The 20157-nt window shown below is 46.7% G+C and overlaps 1 protein-coding gene and 1 pseudogene across 3 annotated transcripts in view; both read right to left on the bottom strand.

Annotated features, from left to right (window-relative positions):
* Nucleotides 1–553: 553 nt before the first annotated feature.
* TEKT3 (tektin 3) overlaps nt 554–20157 on the bottom strand; it is a 33804-nt gene continuing 14200 nt past the window's right edge. For 2 of the 3 annotated variants that reach the window (XM_027130283.1, XM_027130281.1), the window contains 5 exons: nt 18398–18468; nt 14892–15035; nt 12270–12492; nt 8765–8919; nt 562–899 (listed from right to left, as the gene is read on the bottom strand). In XM_027130283.1, coding sequence (XP_026986084.1) covers nt 683–899; nt 8765–8919; nt 12270–12492; nt 14892–15035; nt 18398–18468 — 810 coding nt within the window. In that variant the 3' untranslated portion in view covers nt 562–682. Of the gene's footprint in view, nt 900–8764; nt 8920–12269; nt 12493–14891; nt 15036–18397; nt 18469–20157 lie in introns of all 3 variants that reach the window. The other variant, XM_027130280.1, reaches the window with a different exon arrangement.
* Nucleotides 13302–13402, bottom strand: LOC113633184 (uncharacterized; annotated as a pseudogene).

The raw sequence follows: 20157 nt of genomic DNA on the forward strand, positions 1-20157 counted from the left end.
GTTAGCGAGTTCTGCTGATTTGTTGTAACATGCTTTGTGCTTCTCCCCTCTTGGTTTCCACGGCCATCTCTCTAATTCAAACTTTCCTTACCCGGTCACTGCTTTCACAAGGCCATGTCCCTGCACAGAGCTGTCCATCACTCCCCCTACCCTTGAACCCACCCCCCGCAACTTTCCAGGGGTCTCAGCCATCCTGTTTCTTCATACACACCCTACGTTATGAATCACAGCCAAACTGGTCTACTTACTATTGTCCAAATGCACTATTTTTCCACCTTCGATTCTGCTCAAACTATCCCCGACTACTACCTTCCAGAGACCTCTCCCGTTCTCTCAGAACCCACCTGCTGGGATACCTGCCTCCACGGCCTCAGAAAAGAATACATTGCTCCTTTCCAGCCCATTCATGTTACACAGAGAATACAAGAGTAATACAAATAAGGGTTCTTACCTTGTCCATTACATCGATTGTTTTTCTCTGGCCCAGAGGCCTAGTAAATCGTCGGCAACTAAGGTTTGGAGGCAAACGAAAGGTTTTACGAGACAGGACCGCGGCACATGTCTATAAATACGATCCTTTAATAAGTGAATATAGATTGGCCCTCGTGTAAGTGCGTGAGCGCGCGGCGCCCTGGTTCCGCCTTACCTGGGGAGCATCACACCTAGTCCAGGGGAGGGGGCCCTAGCAGAAGCCCACCAGCCGCCGGGTGCTGGGGAAGCTCCTGCGCATGCTCATGCACTTCTCCTGGTCGATGTACAGGGAGTTGGCTTTGACCGCCAGGTCGTGCTCCAGGGTGGCCTTGGTGTGGACCAGCGACTGCAGGGTGTCCTGCGCGTCCCTCAGGCGCTGCTGCAGGGTCTGGATGGTGTCGTCCACCTCGTACACCTCGTTAACCAGGCTGCGTGGGGAAGAGGCACCTGTTAGGTTAGCAGAAGTCACGCTGGTTATCAGCTCCACCGACGCCGAGTGTGGTTACTGAATTCCCACCGGTCCCATCAACCTCAGAACTACTTCACGCTGCAAAGCCGCGAAGCAAACAGGACGATCCAAAAGGCACACCAAGGATATTCGGGGGGACACCAGCAAGTTTTCATACATGCATTGCGCATACACGCGAATATTAAACCTCATAATATTTAAAAAGGTAAACTTTTAAACATTTGATTTTTTTTAATAGTAAAGATGGGGAAAATGGAAACAGCTCAATTTTCACGCATTTACTTTATCATTGAAAGCTGTTTATATAGTGAGGAAGAGGGGAACACCCAGCTTTATTCAGCGGCTAGAATTCAGCCCAACCTGTTAACTACGGTGGGGGAGGGGTTAGTTAATGGGCGCTCCTCCAATTATAATGCCCCTCCCCCCAGCAATGCCCCAAGGTTCCAGAGTAAATATCGAAACGTCAAAAACCTAATGGGACATGAAAATGATAATTCATGAAATCAGCTACGTAAACCATGAAACAAGCTGCCGTTCTGATTGTGCTGATGATGAAAAACATGACACATTTTTCAAGACAGAAAGGAAAAAAGGCATCATTTCATGTAAAAAATCTAGCATCTCCTCCTCAAATTATTTTAACTGATATCATTTTCATTTTCATTTCTTTGATTATTAGTGAAACTTTCCTAAATGTCTATTGGGCATTTTGCAATTTTTCCGTGAATTGCCTCTTCCTGTCTTTTGCTCATTTTTCTACTGGGGTATTACTAATTATCTTAAACTTTGGCAAAAAGTTCTTCAAGTTTTAGGCATATTACATTTTTTTTTTTTTGGTCTGTTAAGCTTGTGGCAAATGTTTTCTCTCATTTGTTTTTTACCTTTTAATTTAGCTTATATTTCGTTACACATAAGATTTCAATTTTTAGTTAGCTAAATCTTTCTTTTTCTTTGTGATTTCTTCTGTTGTGTTTATATTTAGAAACTCTTTCTCCTCCCAGACAGCAACTAAGCAAGGACTCCTTTACCCTCTGATTTGGCCAATAATATCCAAGGGGTGGGACCATATGGTCAATCAAGAGAAAGAATACTAAACAGGTTATAAAAGACAACAGTGAGGATAATAACTTATCTCAGTTGAAACCACCAACTCCAAATTCATCAAATTTTGCCCAGTGATTCAGAGCTAAAGTTTTCTTTGTTGGGGATGTTCATTTATCAGCAGACTGGTTGGGTGGGGGGAGGGTGGGTGTGTGCATGAAATTAACTAAAATGTACCATAATATAAAGAGAATAGTGACAGTGAACAAATAGGGGTGTGGACGTGGCTGCAGGCGGAAAAGGATTTCACGATCGTAGAAAAATACCCAGACCATGTGGAAATCATTATACCAAGACCATTTTACAGCTTCACAGACTTTGCCACTGGAAGATAAATGGCAGAGGTCAACAAGCCCAGCTTCCTTGTTCTACAGACAAGGAAATTGAGCCCCAGGGATTGATGAACTGCCCTCCCCACAGGCAGACGGCCTACATGTGTTTATACACCACTCACAGTTATCCAGGAAGCTAAGAAGGAAATCAGGAGTCTCGGTGGCCATAATAAGGAACTGGGTCCCATTTCCTGCCCCGCCCACTCAGCTCCCAGAAGCAGAGACCTGGGAAGTTGGCCTCGGCCCTGGACCCTCTGGGTGAGACCATCTCATTTCTATTTGTCATCCCCACAGCACAGGCCTCCCAGATAATACACAGGAGGCCCAGTTAAATTTGAATTTCAGATAAACACGTATGTTTTTAGTCCAAGTATTTTTTTCTCTGCGGTAAAATATAAACAACATAAAATTTATCATCGGAGCCATTTTTAAGTGCAGTTTGGTGGCATCATGGGCAGTCGCACGGCCATCACCACCCTCCACCCACAGAACTCTTTTCATCTTGCAAAATGGCAGCTCTGTCCCCTTTCGACACTAACCCCTATTCCGCCCTGCGACCCCCATCCCCCGGCAACCACCGTTCTTCTTTCTGTCTCTATGAATCTGACCACACTAGGTACTTCATACAAGTGGCATCGTCCAGTATTTGTCCTTCTGTGACTGGTTTGTTTCACTCAGCATAATGTCCTCAAGGTTCATCCATGTGGTAGCACGTGTCAGAATTTCCTTTCTTTTTGAGGCTGAATAGTATTCACTACAAGTATTTTTACTTACCATAAGTGTTTTCTGTGTAAAGATGCCTTGCGGTATTGGGGATATACTAATACTAAAAAATTATTCGTCGTTTATCTGAGATTCATATTTACTTGGTCGCTAATTTGCAAAATCTGGCAACCCTACCACAAGAACCAAAATAGCGTCAGGCCCAAAATTAGCTCTCACAGAATATTCATTTAAGACGGCACCAAAGCCACAACGTCTCTACTCAAAACCCTCCACCCCCTGCTTTTCGTAAAGGACAAATTGTAAATGTATTATGCACCAAATCAGCAGCTGCTGGTTGAGGTTGGGGGGCGGTGCTGGTGGGGGGGAGAGGAGAGGGCAGAAAAGAGGCTCTTGTTTTTTACTCCATATGGATCTGTACTGTTTGAATTTGTTTTAAAATCAGAGCGTGTCTCTCTCTTACTTGTGAATTTAAACAAAGTGAAAAGTTTGACAGAAAACGATAAAGGAACAATGCCTTCATTGTGTTATCCTGTACTGAGTATTATTATGAGAGAACAAGAGGAAACAAGATCCTGATGATAACGGACACCTTAGTCAGATGATGGAATACTATGCAGGCAATACTTTTTAAACAAGAATTTGTTTTTGCCTTGGGGAAGGAAACTCAGAATACAATGTTGGTTGAAAAAGTCAGGATAGAGAACTCGACACCCAGCGTGATCACATTTTGTTAACGTGCCTGGTGGCAACCACGGTTATCCCTCAACGGCAAGGAGAATTGACGATGATTTTTATTTTTTATTTCATTTTCTGATTTTCTATCACGAACAGATACAGCTCTTAAAGCCAGAAAGAAAACAATAAGTAGTTTCCAAAAAGGAAACACAATTTTGAGGGACTTGAACTCTCTTTGGCCTTGAACTCAGAGAGGTTACCTTAAGTGCCTCGGCTGGACCGACACCGCGACGGGGCAAACATCACATCTCCATCCGAGGCCACAGCGGACAAATGAAGGGGGTCTGGAGACTCCCCAGGACCGCCCTGCAGGCCCACGTTCTGGACATACCCTCCCTGGTGGGTATGCCCGCCAGGGGCCCACCCACGCCAAGGTGGGGTACAGAGCAGATGAATCACCAGCACCCCAGGCCACCTGCCTGCCCCATCTCAGGCCATGGTGACGTCATCCTTGCGGATGCTGGAACCGAAGGTCTTCTGATCATCCCTGACCCCACCCTCTTCCTCACACCCCTACGTAAAGATGTAAAAATCTGCGGTACCTGTCTCCCCGTGCCTCTGCGCCCTTCCTCTCCATTATGCAGGCAAGTCCTTGAATGTCCCTGCTCCGTGTCTGACCTCAGGGTCTCCCCCTTGCCGTCCCCTCAGCCCACGATGCTCTTATTCCACTCTTCATCCCGCTAATTTACGCCATCCTCAAAGCCCGGCTGGACAGACCCTTCTTAGGGAAGTCCCTCCCTCAGCCCTGGGACTAGTTCGCTGCCCGATGTCGATGTCGTGTGTTCCAAGAGCGCCAGGCCTTCTGTGGCCCTCGGGGTGCTTGTCGTGGCCTGTGTGCTACGTCTCCCTGCCGGCCATCGGGTCCGGGAAAGTGACATCCACAGCCCCTCCTGCAGTTGACAGGGGCACAGAAAATGCTTGATGGATGGGGACCAACTTCTGTGTCCTAGGAGATGCAGCCCATGATGGGAGGTAGGAAGCTGCTCGGAAGTCCAAGTCAAGGGTCTCCCAGGAACGAGGAGCAGACCCCAGGTGATGAAGAGGGAGCACAGGCCAGAGGGAGCCACCTGCAGCCAGCCCGAGGTGGGGAGCACCGCAGAGCACCCCCAAAAGGCTCATGGATGCAACGACAAGCCGTGAAAACACACCCACACCGTGCATCTCCTTTCATCTTAGAGCCTGAACTGTCTTCTTACTTCTAGTGGGGGAGGGAAGGAATTAAACTTAAGTGTGGAAGTTTCCTCTGGCCTGAGATCTGTAAACACAGCATCTGAGAACTGAGCTAAAGGCATATTTTGTTGTTGTTTAGGTCAGGCTGGATTTAAAAAGTAAGTTTCTTTTTTGAAGATCCCAGGGTATACAATACCACTAGCAAAGAAACAGATCTTCAGAGAGGCTGTCGGACACTCTGGTGACGGGATTTATGAGGGTGAGTGGTTTATAATCACACTGGCCTGCTTCTCGTCTCCCAGCCTTCCCTGAGCTGTTTTCACCGCTTCAAAAGGAACTCTGAACCCAAAGGTAGGGACGGAGCAGGGTGACGTGCGAGTCTTCACTCCTGACAGCCAAACGTTAGTCTAGTGGAAAATTTATCTGTGAGGGCTCTTCTGAAAAAGGACACATTAAAATACCAATTTTTTTAAAAAGCAATTCCAGATACTTAGAATGCAGGCAGCTAACATCCTGGTTTTCCCATCGCTGTGTGAAGGCAGCTCAGAGATACTACACCTCCCTCAACTTTCGCCGTTAGAAATACGTTTCTCCTCCCCTTTCAAGGCCACGTTCCACTCTCAGTTTCCTTATTCTTGGCAGATGGCAGACAGCCGTTCTGCTGAAACCACTCATTTTGGGGGAAATTACAGAACCGAAAAAACAGTTTGCATTCAAATACAAATAAAACTACCGTCGTCTGAAAAAAATATATCAAGATTAAGTAAAGCAGAGCCTGGTCTGGCCTGCCCTCAAGGATGCCAAGAATGTTTAGAATTGTTCTTGAAAGCACCCATTTAGAAAAAGTTCAAATGCAAATCAAAGTCTTGAAATGGAAACAGCACTTTTTCTCTGTCCTCACTCCCCTGAGTTTATGGTCCTTGTGTTTTCTTCATCTAGACAGCCAAAGGGCTGCTTTCAGAATGATGAGCTGAGTAAGAAAAATAATCCCCTCCTCCCTCAATAACAATCCTAAATTCCACTGCTGTTCCTCTAGGACCATATTTTTGGCAACGATATTTTAACAAGAAATCTTTACGGAAACAAAAGTAGGTTTTGTCCTGAAGTCAGTAAAGGAGCAGAGGAAATAGACACACTGCAGGGTCGACAGGAAGTAAAGGAAAAGCAAATTCTGTTTAGCCGTGAAGGGGGAGAAAAGAGGAAAAATCATTCAGCTTCTCAGAAGCAGCTGTGAATGCCTCATTGTCTGATAACTGCAAAGTCAAATTCGACCACGACTCAAAACCCTTCTGAAAAGCAACCCTGTGTTGGTCTGATGGCAGCCCGGACAATTTCTCTCTTCCCGGCTCTACTTTTTTTTTTTTTCTTTTGATAAATTTATTTATTTATTTATTTTTGGCTGCGTTGGGTCTTCGTTGCTGCTCGCGGGCTTTCTCTAGTTGCAGCGAGCGGGGGCTACTCTCTGTTGTGGTGTGCGGGCTTCTCATTGCGGTGGCTTCTCTTGTTGCGGAGCATGGGCTCTGGGCACGCGGGCTTCAGTAGTTGTGGCTCACAGGCTCAGTAGCTGTGGCTCGTGGGCTCTAGAACGCAGGCTCAGTAGTTGTGGCGCACAGGCTTAGTTGCTCCGCGGCATGTGGGATCTTCCCGGGCCAGGGCTCGAACCCGTGTCCCCTGCATTGGCAGGCGTATTCTTAACCACTGTGCCACCAGGGAAGTCCCCCGTCACTACTTTTGATGACTCCGCAGAAATTGTCGGAGCATGAAACTTCAGCTCAGCTTCTCCCAATAATATTTGCATAAAACCACAATTCATGATCTAATCTAACTGGCCAAATGGGTGTGATCCCACTATCAGGTTCCTGTAATAAATAGATACTTCAGCCTGGTTGCCTCCAGAGTGGCGGGCCGCTTCACCTCAGTGATGGGCTGTGTGTGAGTAGGGGTCCTGTGGAACCCACTTGGAGAAACATGTGGCCTGGATGACCTCCTCCATGGTGAGGGCCCAGACGACAGCTCCACTAGGAGAAACACAGCTACTGTGGGAGACGAAGGCCATTTGAATCTATTCTAGAGCACACCTCTTAGCATCCAACACAGACAACACGCGTGCTGCCCATGGAGGGTGTTTTGCAGTAACGTCTCCTCTGTGACCCTCTGTTTTATCCTCTGTGAGAGTGAGATGAGGATACAGCACCTGCTTTGCTGACCCATCCCATGTGGGCATTGAGAAGGCCGGATGAGCTTAGGTACAGGACGGCGGGGTGGCAAAGGCCCCATACGATGAAACATGGGGAAGCAGAAGCAAATTGCTGCTTTGTTTGAACGGAGCTCAGCAGGGAGATGGGCAAGGATTCTAACTATGTCTCTCCTTCCTCCCAGCAGTTGCCAGCTGGGTCACCGTCACTCAGCCCGCTTCTGCCTCCATTTACTTACTTGTAAATTGAAGAGGATGCATAAGGTAAAGTGTGCAGGACAGTGCCCGGCACAGAATAAGATCAATAAATGACAACAGCTATTGTGATTGTCACCATCACCACCTTTATCATCATCTTCCTCATTCTTGGCCTCACAAAGACCACCCGAAATTTCCTTCACAGCCTCACCCCACTGCTTGTTCCCTGGGTAAGAGCTCCAAGTCGCTTTGTCCCTAGGATATAAGGGAATTCAGTCGTGGACCAGGCAGACTACAAGGCTAGTGGTCTCTCCCACTGCTCCAGTTCAAGCGCTGCCGCTTCGTCCCTCCAGTTGCTATACATTTCATTTGCTTCTGCACAAAGTGTTTCAAGACCTAAGCACAGCAGTGATGCAATCCAGAAAGAGGCAGATAGGCAGGTACTGAGAAACTGGAAACGAAGCCAGAATGGGGGTGGGAGGGCGGCCAATTCCATTCAAGCCCATCCTGAAAGGAATCTTCCAAGTTAAAAAGAAGAAGGAGAAAATACACCTAGTGTCCAGAAGATGAAGTGTAGTGTCAGATCCCTCCCACCGTGTACACGTGGGGGATGCTTGATGCTGACCAGCTGCTTTCAATTTCTGTCAAGAACAGAACAAACTGAAATGAGCTGAAATGAGCCATCGGGATTAGGGGGTCCTGAGGATGCTCTTAACGATGAGAGCAGGAATGAAGCACCCAAAGAAGCAGATGAGAGCGACGGTGAGAGCAAGCAGACGGGGTGGGGGGACGTGGTACCCAAAGTCCCTTTTCCGATGAGTCAGGGGCACTCGGACACACACAGCGGCCAACCTCTGTACTGTTTCCGAGACAGGGGATCTGGAAACTCGGGACACTCCAGGGAGGTGCAAAGGAGCCCAACGCCACCTCCACCCCCTGGATGAGGCTAAGTGTTACCACTATTCTTGTGTGTAGTGTTGATGTCATTTCCTTTCTGTTTTAGTCGCGGTAAAATAGACATAGCACAAAATGTACCATCTCAGCTCTTAAGTCCCTGGCATTAAGTACATTCACAAACTTGGCAACCATCACCACCTTCCATCTCGAGAACTCTTCATCATCCCAAACCGAAACTCCGGGCTGTTAAACACGAACCCCGTTACTGACACTTTAAAGGAGGCTCTGGCACCGTGACCATCACTAGGCCGCTCTACATCCCCGTGTGCTGGTGGACGAGCCGCAGGAGCTCAGAGCTGCCGGCAGCCTGGGGGTTTCCCCAGAGGAGCCCGAGCTGGCCCTGAGGGCGCCCCCCTCCCCATCACCGTGACCCCCTCCTGGTTCTTCCCCCGTCGCCTCTTCCTCGCTTACCGCAGCTGAGCCGTGTCTCTGCAGAGCTCTATGTTGGGCCTCCGCGTACGCTCATCCAGCCTGGTCTGAGCCACCTTCAGGAAGGCGCACTTGTCCTCGATGGCTTTCTTGATGGATTCGATGGTCATCTCCGTCTGGAAAATCTCCTGCAGGGTCTGTACCAGGAGAAGCAAACGCCCGGGGCTTTGGTGCCGGGCCCTCAACAACCTGCTCTCCGACCCGTGCGTCGGTGGCCAGGCCTCCCCCTCACGGGAAGGAGGATTGTCTGAGGGCCTCCTCCCACCAGCCCCATCCCGGGACCCGCGGTGGGAGGTGCGGCACCTGCTCCCACCCTTTGGAGAGCATCTCCTCCCGACTCAGCGTGCGAGGACTTAGGCCACAGAAATGGGCGAATGCCGCAAATCCGAGCTCGCTTTCTCCTTTTCCCTCAGATCACCGGCTGTTAGATATTTACTGATACATATTTGCACGTGACTCCGAGAAAAGGGAGGCCAGCAGCTTCGAGGGTCCCCGCTTCCCTCCCACGTCGCTGCATCCTTGCTTCTTTATCGTCCCGCTGCCTCTCCTCACTAATCTCAGAGAGGTTTCCCTGCTAGGAGAGGATTTGCCTTGAGGCAAACCGAGGTCAAGCTTTGGGGTGTCTCACTTGCAAGGGAGGAGCTCATAATCTGGTAACCCCAATTTTATATTCTTCTCTCCTTAAAGAAGTCCCCCGGTTACCTAAACCTGAATCCCTCCCTGGTTCGTCTTCCTCTTCTGACAAGCAAGCCCCCTTCTTGTGCTCTGAAAACCCTGCCTTCTCCTTCGCCTACGACCTTGACCTCTGCCCCCCCCCGGGTCTCCACACCCCCCATTAGTCCCCTCTTCTTCAGCCGCTTTCCTGTGGCTTGGAGATGCCCCCCAACCATCACCCAAATTCCTTTGAACCCTCATGCCTTCCCCACCACGCTCTCATCCAATCCCCCTGGGTCCTCTCCGGCTGGTACCTTCCCAGCCTCTCCTCAAGTTCACAGCCACATGGACTCAGCAGTGGCCTCGCCTACTCCCTCCACGTGCCACCCACCTAACCTCCCAGCGGCCCCCGTATCCAGTCTCTGGCCCTGGTTGCTCTGGTGAGACCACGCACTCAAAGTCAATGATGAGGCCTCTCCGGAGTGTCCCTCCCCTTGAAACCCTCGCCTTGCTTACTTCTCTGGTCAACTGCTATCCTAATCCCTGATTTTGTCTCTAACCCCTTCTCCTCACTCCAGTGCAAGGTGCTGCCCTTGACCCCTTCTCTGCTACCTCCTTTCTCCCTGCAGAGACCTCCTGTAACCACACAGCTTCAGCACTTGTGAAAGCCAGGAACTCTTTCACCTGTCAGTTAAGCTTTGCCCTCTCTTCCAAGCTTTCAACCACCTGCTGAAAATCATTACACTGTTCTATCACCAAGGTCACCCTCAAGGGCTCCCCGCTCCACGAAGCCACCCCCATCTCTCACCACTGAAAATAACTGCTCTTTCTGCTAAACAAACTGAACCTTTTATCTGTAGCTCCAAAGGGTTCTTTCTGCACTTTTCTGATGGAACTTATCATTTTCTACGTACGTGTCTTGTCCACACAAGACACAAGATGGCAGGGTCAGTGAGTCGTCATCTGTGTACACCCCAAAGCCCCTGGCACAGCACCTTGAATGTAGCTGTTATGAGTTGAATTCTATCCTCCTCAACCCCCCCAAATCCATATGTTGAAGTCCTAACCCCCAGATCCCGGAATGTGATTGTATTTGAAGGTAGAACCTCTAAACAGCTAATGAAGTTCTTTAATGAGGTCATTAGTGTTGGTCCTAATCCAGTCTGACTGGTGTCCTTATAAAGAGAGATTAGGAGACAGACAGGCATGGAGGGAAGAGAGCACATGATGGTGTGGGAGAAGGCGCCCGTCTACAAGCCTAGGAGAGAGGCCTCCGGAGAAAGCAACCCCACGGATAACCTGATCTCAGACTTCAGCCTCCAGGACTGGGAGAAAATAAATTTCCGTTGTTTAAGCCACCCAGTCTGTTGGGCTTTGTTACGGCAGCCAGAGCAAACTAATACAGTAGTAAACAAAACTTTGTTGAGCAAAGGGACCCCGTCGTGTCAGCCTTCTATCGATAAAAGGCCTTTAGGTGGCCCCTCACTGCCCAGGGGACGCCTGCCCATCAATGACTTCCACGGCCTGGCTCCACCTGCCTTTCCAAGCTTGTCTCTCTAGGGACACACACCGTCTGCGCCAGCCAGAGGGTCTCTTTACGGACCTGACTCAACCTCTGATTGGCTATACCTCCCGAGGCTTTGTTCACGATGCTGCCCCACCTGAATGCTCGCTTCTTCCTCCAAACTCCCAGAACAATTTCTGTGTTGGCTATTTGGCAACGGTGATCTGTCATGTTCTATTGTTTTTCATTGTGCATGCGCTTTTCATGTTACGCGCACCTTCTCCACAAATATAAGCTTCCTGGGGCAAAAACTACGTTTTATCCTTCTCTCTTCCCTTCGCTGGATGTAGAAGCTGTCTGACCCAACAAACGTGTATCGCCCAAAGAAGACACCATGAGAAGGAAAGGTAAACTACTGCAGCCTGGGAAAACACAGTGCCCTCGATAGGATAATATCTCCTGAGAGCAACAGAGCCAACGTGGTAAGCTTCTTAAAAAGAGAAGTGAAACTACTCAATATTCTGCAATAACCTGTATTGGAAAAGAATCTGAAAAAGAATGGATATAAATAATAATGATATATATATCTATATATATATAATAGATAATAATAAATGTATATAAGGAATAAAAAGAATGTATATACGGATAACTGAACCACTACACCCGAAACTAACACAACATTATAAATCAACTATACCCCAGTATAAAATAAAAATTAAATTAAGAAACAAAACCAGAAAACTATATGCAGCATAACCCACAGAAATAACAAGGCCTCCAAGACCGATACTAAAAAAAGCAAGAGCACCTTGTTTATCTTGAAACCCATGAATTCTGCCTAAATCTTTCATCTTATTGTCCTTATAAAACACTTATACTTAAAACACTTTAAAAAGTTCAATATCAGAAACATTTTGAACCACTTAATAGTCGCCTGTATTTGGTTTTGTATTCCAGAAAAAAAGGCCCGAAATAATTTAACAGAAAACATCCCTACCATATGTTCTAATAATAAATTCACTTCCTAGTTACATACAGTGATTCATTGAACGTTAATAGTAATATTTTTGTTTCTATTAAATACTAGGAACCTTTCATGACATAGTGCATTCTTTGTGTTCCCATTTCCAATTCACGTTGGATTCCAATTTCATGTTGACACCTAGCTACCTGGCTAAAATAAATGGTGCACTCTGTACCAGTTTTCATTTTTCTTAGTCTGTATGGCCAGGAAGTCATGTGCCTTACGGTGGAGATCTGTGGTCCCAGGGCCCCCTGCTCTACCTATCCAGGTCAGCTGCGGGGGCCTCCCAGTGCTTGGCTTACCTTTGCGAGGTGAATCTGAATCTTATTTTTAGCATCTGCAGTCTCAGCAATGCGGCTGGTGAAAGCCAGGTTCACTTTGTTGAACTGATTCCACATCTCGTTGGCTGTCACCACCAGGAGGTTCTGGATGTCGTCTCTTAGTTTCGCAGAGGCAGCTCGCTCGCTCTGGGAGCGAAGAATATTGTCGTGGGTAAATTTGGCCCAGGACTCGGGCACTGAGACCCTGAAGAAAAAAGAAATAGACCCAGACAATGGAAATGATGATGAATCAGCCTAGATTTTCTGTAGACAACCGCTCGTCCGGAGAAAGAAAAAAACCCCAAATCACTTGATCCTGGTCTTACTGCATGAAGTGTAAACATCAGAGCAAAGCTTCTTTTAAAATTTTCTTAATTGTTCCTTGTTTGAGTGCTTTCTCTCTGTAAATCCGCAGCATAGATTAAGTCCTCTGCCAATGTGCAGGGGCGGGGGAGGGGATCGGTGAAGGGTATGAGTACGTCCATTCATTAGAAATGTGTGTCTCACCGGCCCCATAAGCGTTACGAAAAAATATTCAACCTCAGGACTAATCAAAGTGGTACTAATGAAAACAACAACATATTAACAACGCTTTGTCAGAATAACAAAGAATGAAGAGAATGATAATTTTCTGGTGAGCATGTTTAGCAAAAGATTCTCTCATCCTGCAGGTAGGAAAGTTGAATGGGTACGGCCATGCCGGAGAGCAAATGTGCATACCTCAGAAATTCCACTTTAGAAAGTGTTTTTATTGAAATCTAATTGAAATCTAATTTATTGAAATCTACTATAACATTATATTAGTCTCAGGTGTGCAACATAATGATTTGATTTATGGGTACATTGCAAAATGGTCACCACAGGAAGCCTAGCTGACAACATCCACCATCACACACAGTTACAAACCTTTTTTTCTTGAATGAGAATTTTTAAGATCTACTGTCTTAGCAACTTTCAACTATGCAATAGAGTATTGTTAACCAGTCACCATGCTGTACTTTATATCCCCGGACTAAAAATACAGAATGCTTCCTGAACTGGCACACCATCACTGCGCAAGGGTCATGCTAATCTCTGTATCGATCCACTTCAGAAATTGATCCTAAGGAAATAACCCAAAGATGTACAGGTAAGGAGATTCATTTTTAGCAGTGTTTATGCCAATCCCTGAAACACTGGAAACACGCTAAAATGTCCCAAAGTAAAGAAAAATTTGAGTAAATGATGGTACCTTTTAAAAAGTAATCCATACAGCATGCAAACTCACGCTGTAGAAGAATATTTTCACAAACAATGTATTTGACATATCCTGAAGTGAAAGATCAGACAGGCTATACAAACAGCACATGCGTGATACCAATCTTTAAAAATATAAATCGATATCTACACGAGTGGAAGAATACTGGAAGGACTGACGGTAAATTGTTAATATTGGGCCTCTCTGTGTGGTTTCTTTGCTTGATGGTGTAATAGGATGTCAAATGAGACTCTTACTGTCGATTAGGGTTTTAGCTCAGGCCATGATGACCAAAAATAACATCCTATCTGTTCCATACCCTGACACCCTACAAGAGACGGCTAAGAGTTCATGCTGGAAATAGATGAGGCCCTTTATGGAGGACCAAGTGGTCAGAGTGTGTGTGGTTTGATCCCAGCCCACCCGCCCCTCCACGTCCACCCCAGAAGGAGAAAAGGAAGATGCTTCCTGCTCTCCTCAAATTAAGTAAGAGGCACTTCATGGGGACCACTTAGGACCGAGGGTCTGAATCTGATTCACACCTGAAGAATCTGAATGACAAAGTTGGTACCCGTTGCTGCTCCTATTACAGAAGAGCTAAGAGGGGGTCTGCTTTGGGGTGACCAGCCCTAAAGGGAGCTTTAAAGGGAGTCCCTTTAAAAGGGGGAGGGGCCATGAGTGTGGATATGGTTACAGTTACATAGGCATAGAAATTTGTTAAAACTCATCAAAATGTACACTAACGCCAAATGCATTTTAGCATAGGTGAATTTCACCTCAATCAAGTTGATTTTTTTTAATGTTCTATGCCACTATTTTCCAAAGAGATGTGAAAGCGACAGGACCATTTTTATAAGATGGTAAAGAAAGATAGCAGGGTTATCAAGATGCGGAAAGACAGGCCCTCTCATACAGAAAAGAGCACGAACCCAAGATCGTATCCAGGGGCCTGGCAAAGAAACCACGGACGGGGCAGGTGTAAGAAAGAGTGGAAACAAATTATTCAACATTCAGCTGTTTTTCAGCTTGTACTTCCCACCCCGGGCCCACGTCCAGGGCATCCAATACATTGGTAACATTTTATTTTCTTTGTGCTAAACTGTGTTTTCTAGGTTCTTGTGCCTCAGGCAGGTGCTGTTTTCACAGTTAGAAATATAAACAATGAATATTCTTCCACAAAAGATTACAGCAGGATGCAAGTGTCTGCAGAACACCGTGCTTACTGACGACCTGTCCATCGCAGGTGCCTCTTACCTTTCCGCATCCTCCCAGGATCTCCGATTTACCTGTGCGCTGCATCCTTTTGAAAGGAGAGAGAATGAATTAAGTGACATGGAAATCACAGAGGCGGCACGCGCCCTACTCACATGGCATTCACCCGCTCCACTCCGCAGAAGTAGCTGACGCCGTCCGACGTGTTTCGCAGGTGGTGGCATTTGTCGTCGATGCGGCAAGCCGCCTGCTTGTCACTCAGGTCCTTCTCCAGCTCGTGCTGGGAAGCTCTGTTGGCTCTAAAACACAGAGGGGAGACAGAGCTTCAGGCTAAGGGAACAACGTCACAGGAGGAAGCATGATGGCCCTTCGGGGTGGGGACCCACCTCCACCCCCCACGCGCACCCATGACTGCTCTCTGGGTCTCTCCTCCTTCCCACGATGTCCAACTTCTCCATTAAAAGCAGCTTCCCCTGGAGCTGTCCCTACATGTGGGCGATGAGAGCCCTGCCCACACTGTCCCTTCCATGGGCATGAGACGTGCAGACACACAGAAATTGGTATCTGGAGCTCCCCCAGGCTGGGGCCCATCTTCCTAGTACCCAAACTGCTGCAGACAGGACACTGGTTTGGAGCAATCTGTCCACATCTGTGCCTCCCTTTCCTTCTTCCTTTTCCTCAGCTACGTCCTAACCCCTCTCTCCTCCATTCCTAGAGTGCAATTCCCTGAGAAGTTAGGAGGTATTCACAGCCAGCCTCCCTCCAGCTGTAAATGACCTCACTTTGCAGTTGTGCCAGGCCTGGAGGTAGAAACCGAGGGTCAAAATGGACCTCCCCTGCAGGAGTCAGCGTGTGGAAAGAGGCCAGGAATTGGCAGCCCCCGGCCTCCCGCTCCCGCCAGAACCCTCCTGGGAAGGAAGAGGACTTGGTGAGCTCTGAGATGCCTGGCATTCCTGCCCTGCCATGCAGAGAGAGGACCCGGCAGGCAGCTCAGTCCCAAAGAGACAGGCCGGTGGGGCAGGCGTGGGTGACAGGTGAGCCACGCCCTGACTTGTGGCATAGTTCATTCCACATATCATTACAGAGTGCCTACTCTGCGCCAGGATGCATCACGGACAAAGCAAACGTCACCTCCCTAGAGGAGCTCACATCCTACGGGGGGGGTGACAGGCAGTCCCCATAAGGAATAAGCAAATCCTGTGGTTTGCTAGCAGAACAATGCAGAAAATAAAGCAGGAAAAAGGGGGCCAGGAGTGTGAGCGATGATTCTAAATAGGATGGCCAGGGTAGGACTCTCCTCAAGCAGGTGATACCAAGGCTTGCAGAGGGAGAACCAGACCTTGCTGCCCATGGGAATATGTCAGGTTTTCCTCTGAGTGGAGTGAGAGACCACCGACTTACAATCTTAAAGGATCATTCTGGTGTGGGGTTAAGAAAGGACTGCAGGGGACAGAGAGACCCCATGAGCAGACCCGTGAGGCTACCCAGGTGAGAGATGGTGGTGGCCTGGACCAACGGGGCGGCAGTGAAGGAGGTGAGAAATGCTCAGAGTCTGGAGATGCTTTAAAGATGGAACCAGGACTTATATACACGACCAAATGTAAAATAGATGGCTAGTGGGAAGCAGACGCATAGCACGGGGAGATCAGCTCGGTGCTTTGTGACCACCTAGAGGGGTGGGATAGGGAGGGTGGGAGGGAGGGAGACGCAAGAGGGAGGAGGTATGGGGATATATGTATATGTATAGCTGACTCACTTGTTATACAGCAGAAACTAACACACCATTGTAAAGCAATTACACTCCAATAAAGATGTTAAAAAATAAATAAATAAAGAGCACAGGCTCTGGAGCAAAAAAAAAGCCAAAGTTGAGCCATTGGGATAGCAGGATTCCATCAGCAGAGATGAGCAAATCTATGGGTGGGATGGAGGGCTGGGGGAGAAGACAGCAGGCCTTGCTTTACGTTTGAGTGTCCATTAAACATCCAGGCGGAGGTACCAAGTGGGTTGTTGGAATTGGGGAGAAAGGTCTGGGCTAGAAATAAAAATTGGGCAATCGCATACAGAGAGCATGTGAAAAAGCCAGAGAACTGGATGATCCTAGACATTTCTCTACTCCCGGGCCCGAAAAAGGCCCTGGCCTAGAGGGGCCACCCAGGAAAGCCTGTGTGGAACTGAAGGGGCTGATCCTCCTTAAATGGGCCTGTGCCTTCAGGTAAGTCACTTGACCTGTCAAAGCTCTTTGTTTTGTTGTTTGTAAAGTGGAAATGAGGGTAGCAGTACACAGGTCATCTGCATTTTGTGAATTCTAAATCAGCGTGTGTGTGCAGAGGAGGAAAGGAGAGGAAGCTGCATCCCTGCTGCTTCCGAGTTCAGGTTACTGGGTTGAAACTCTGGGATTCTTAGGCCTTTCTCATCTGTGGTCTGGGACCATGATGCTCCCCAGGCTTCCTCTCTTGGGCTGACACCCTTGACCTCCTCTGACCTGACCTCAGAGCCTCCTTAGGAAGGCCTTCTATCCATCCACCATCTTAGAGCCCAAGATGGGAGATATCTAGGCCTCCACGTTGGTTTCTAATGAGATTCCATTCTCAGCTGAGATCCAAGCCCATCTCATGTTCCTTCCTGAATTGTTCCTTCAAGACAAGTGGAGCTGAAAACCTTCCTCCCATCACCTTTGCTGGATCAAGCCCAGTAACCATGTTAGAGCATCCTTAGCCAATCCTCAGCTATCCTCACCAATTTCTGAATTAAGGAGCCCTTCCAATGACAGCTTGAGAGAGAACTCAGCCATCTGAATCTCACCGACCTTCATAGCATCAATCCTGATGGTCAGCAGACTGAGTGAAAAGAACCACCACCTTGAGAACCACTATTCCTTTGGCTACATCACACGCTACCCCTGACAACATCAGTACAGGCAGAATCATCATTTCCTCTGTGTGACATATTCAACACTACTTCTTTCCATGGCCGTCACCAAATGAACGTTGACCTTTCTAGTCCTATAAGGCGACAGGCTCGGCCAATATTTTTTCTATGCTGACAGCTGTTATCATTGCTTCAAACCCTCCTTTGATTATTATTCTTTGCCGCCAACCCCCACTATAAATATTAAGCGCCTACTGTCTACTATTGCCAAGAGAAGAAGAATTTGTATTCTGCTAGAGAGTAGGATGGGTGAACAATTACAGTGCAATGGATGCAGTGAATGCAGTGGTGTAATCACAGCACCAGGGACCATGTACCAGGGTTGCCGAGAAACCGGAGGAGAAGGCTGAGCTTTTAAGGAGAAGTGGAAAGTAAATATAAAAGTGTGCCACAGTTCATCGCTTTTCCAGCTGTCGGGCTGCACGTGTACAAGTCTATCTCTTATCAAAGAATAAAAGTCTTTTGAGTTAAAAGTAACCTTAGCCACACTTCAAGGTTGGATAAAAATCCTTTCTGAAGCATTGCAAAACTTATTTCTTTAAATAAAAGTTTAAAGTAAGTACCCCAAGTACTCATTTTACCTTCTAAATAAAAACGTGTATGGGCATGCGGATGTGTGTCCATGTATAAGAAATCCTTACATAAGAAGCTAAGAGAAATCTGATTGGGAAGCGTGGAAGTACAGTTTCATGATAGCGTTTCAACTATATAGAGAGGTAAAAACTCTTACGCCAGTTGGGCAATGGCCTTGTCCAAATGCAGCTTCATCCTTTCTTGACAACACAGAATAATATCAACCTCCTACCCAAGTGAAAAAAAAAAGCCACATTAATGTTTTGATATTGAACATAACGTTCAGAGTCAACAATGTAACAAAACACTGATGATAGAAAACTTTGTTTCTGGGAAAATCGTGAAGTAAAACAAGAAAAGAATTTTATACTCACTTATTTACCTACACGCCCCCATGATATTGCTGTCTTAATATAAGACTGAGATTCACTCTTTACAGGGCTTTAGGGAAATATATTATGGAACAAGTTGGGACAGGGGTAAAATTTTAGGAGTTTTATTTTTTATCTCTGGTCTTTGATTGAATCAGTCAATCAATCAATCAAATTCTGGTGATACCCAAGGTTGAATTTAATGCACGGCTTCTTCTATACTAAGTATTCTTCCAAGAAAAGTGAATCTGGAAGGGAAAAGGACAGCCTAAAAGGCAGTTCTCTCAGGCAGTGCATGTGACCTCCAAAAGACCCAGTTTTTTGTTCCAAACGGAGGCCAACCTCCACCCTAGGAGGCCAGGTCTCCCCTTGTCCTGCCTCTGCCCTGCAGCCCAGCTGCTATACTCGTATAAAATCTGCACTACCCATGCCACTCTGCTGGACCACGCACATGGCATTTTGATGCTGCTGGGATGTATATATTGTTACACGTATAGCAGAGATTTTGTGTGGTAGCAGAGATTTTTCAAATAAATAGTTACTTCCCTCTGAAATTCATATTCACATTACAAAATTTAGGAACCCAAAATAGCACCTAGAAGACATTTAAAAAGTGCACATAACGATCGCTACCACTTTTTCAAGTGAAAAGTGATCATACCATCATACTGAACATGAAACTTGAACACTTTCCCATGACATAAAACTATACTGCGATGAACAAGCTCAAAAATATTTAGACACCACCAAGGGGGATGCCTTTTTTCAAGGTTTTGACAAGTACAACCAAATTGCCCTTCAGAAGAGTTGCACCCATTTACAACAATAAATGAGTGTGAGCTTCCTCACCTCACACACCCAGTAGACACTATGGTTCCTCTCAATCTTTGCCAACATGAAAGACCACCCCCCAGGAAAAGCACACTTGTTCAGATTTGCAGGTTACTATTATGACTGGGTATTTGTTCATGATTTGACTTTCTTCTCTTGTGAACCACCTGTTCATGTGCTTGTCTACCTTTTCTGTTATGTTTTTCTTACTTATAAATATTCTTGTATTTAAAATTCAACCCTTTCCCATTATATGACACACATATATATATATCTATATATATATATTTTTACCAGTTTAGCTCTTGCCTTTATATTTTGTGTGTGGTGTCTCTGATCTACAGACATTTCTGGTCTCTATGACATCAAACGATCAAATGTTCCCTTTGGGTTTCCGCCTTTGTTCATGTGATTTTAGAGGCCTCTTCACTCCAATGTTAATTATTACTCAACTATATAGCCTTCTTATTCTTTTATTGTTTAATTGGTTGTCGTAAAAATATTATGCCTAGAGTTTATTTCAGTGATAACCCTCCTGCCTGATTCTTTGATACTCTGAATGACTGGAGTAAATGAAAAACGCAATTCCCGTGACATGTTAGCAAGTCCCCCTGCCTTTACAGGCAGCAAGGATTTCTCACACATTCTCATTGTAGGTGGTGCCTGTCTTTGATATTTTTGGTTGTCTGGTCTTCATCTTTCTCTATGGCTTGGG

The sequence above is a fragment of the Aethalodelphis obliquidens genome, unplaced genomic scaffold, assembly GCF_003676395.1.
Source record: "Aethalodelphis obliquidens isolate GAN/ISIS:26980383/991018 unplaced genomic scaffold, ASM367639v1 scaffold38, whole genome shotgun sequence".
Lineage (NCBI taxonomy): Eukaryota > Metazoa > Chordata > Mammalia > Artiodactyla > Delphinidae > Aethalodelphis > Aethalodelphis obliquidens.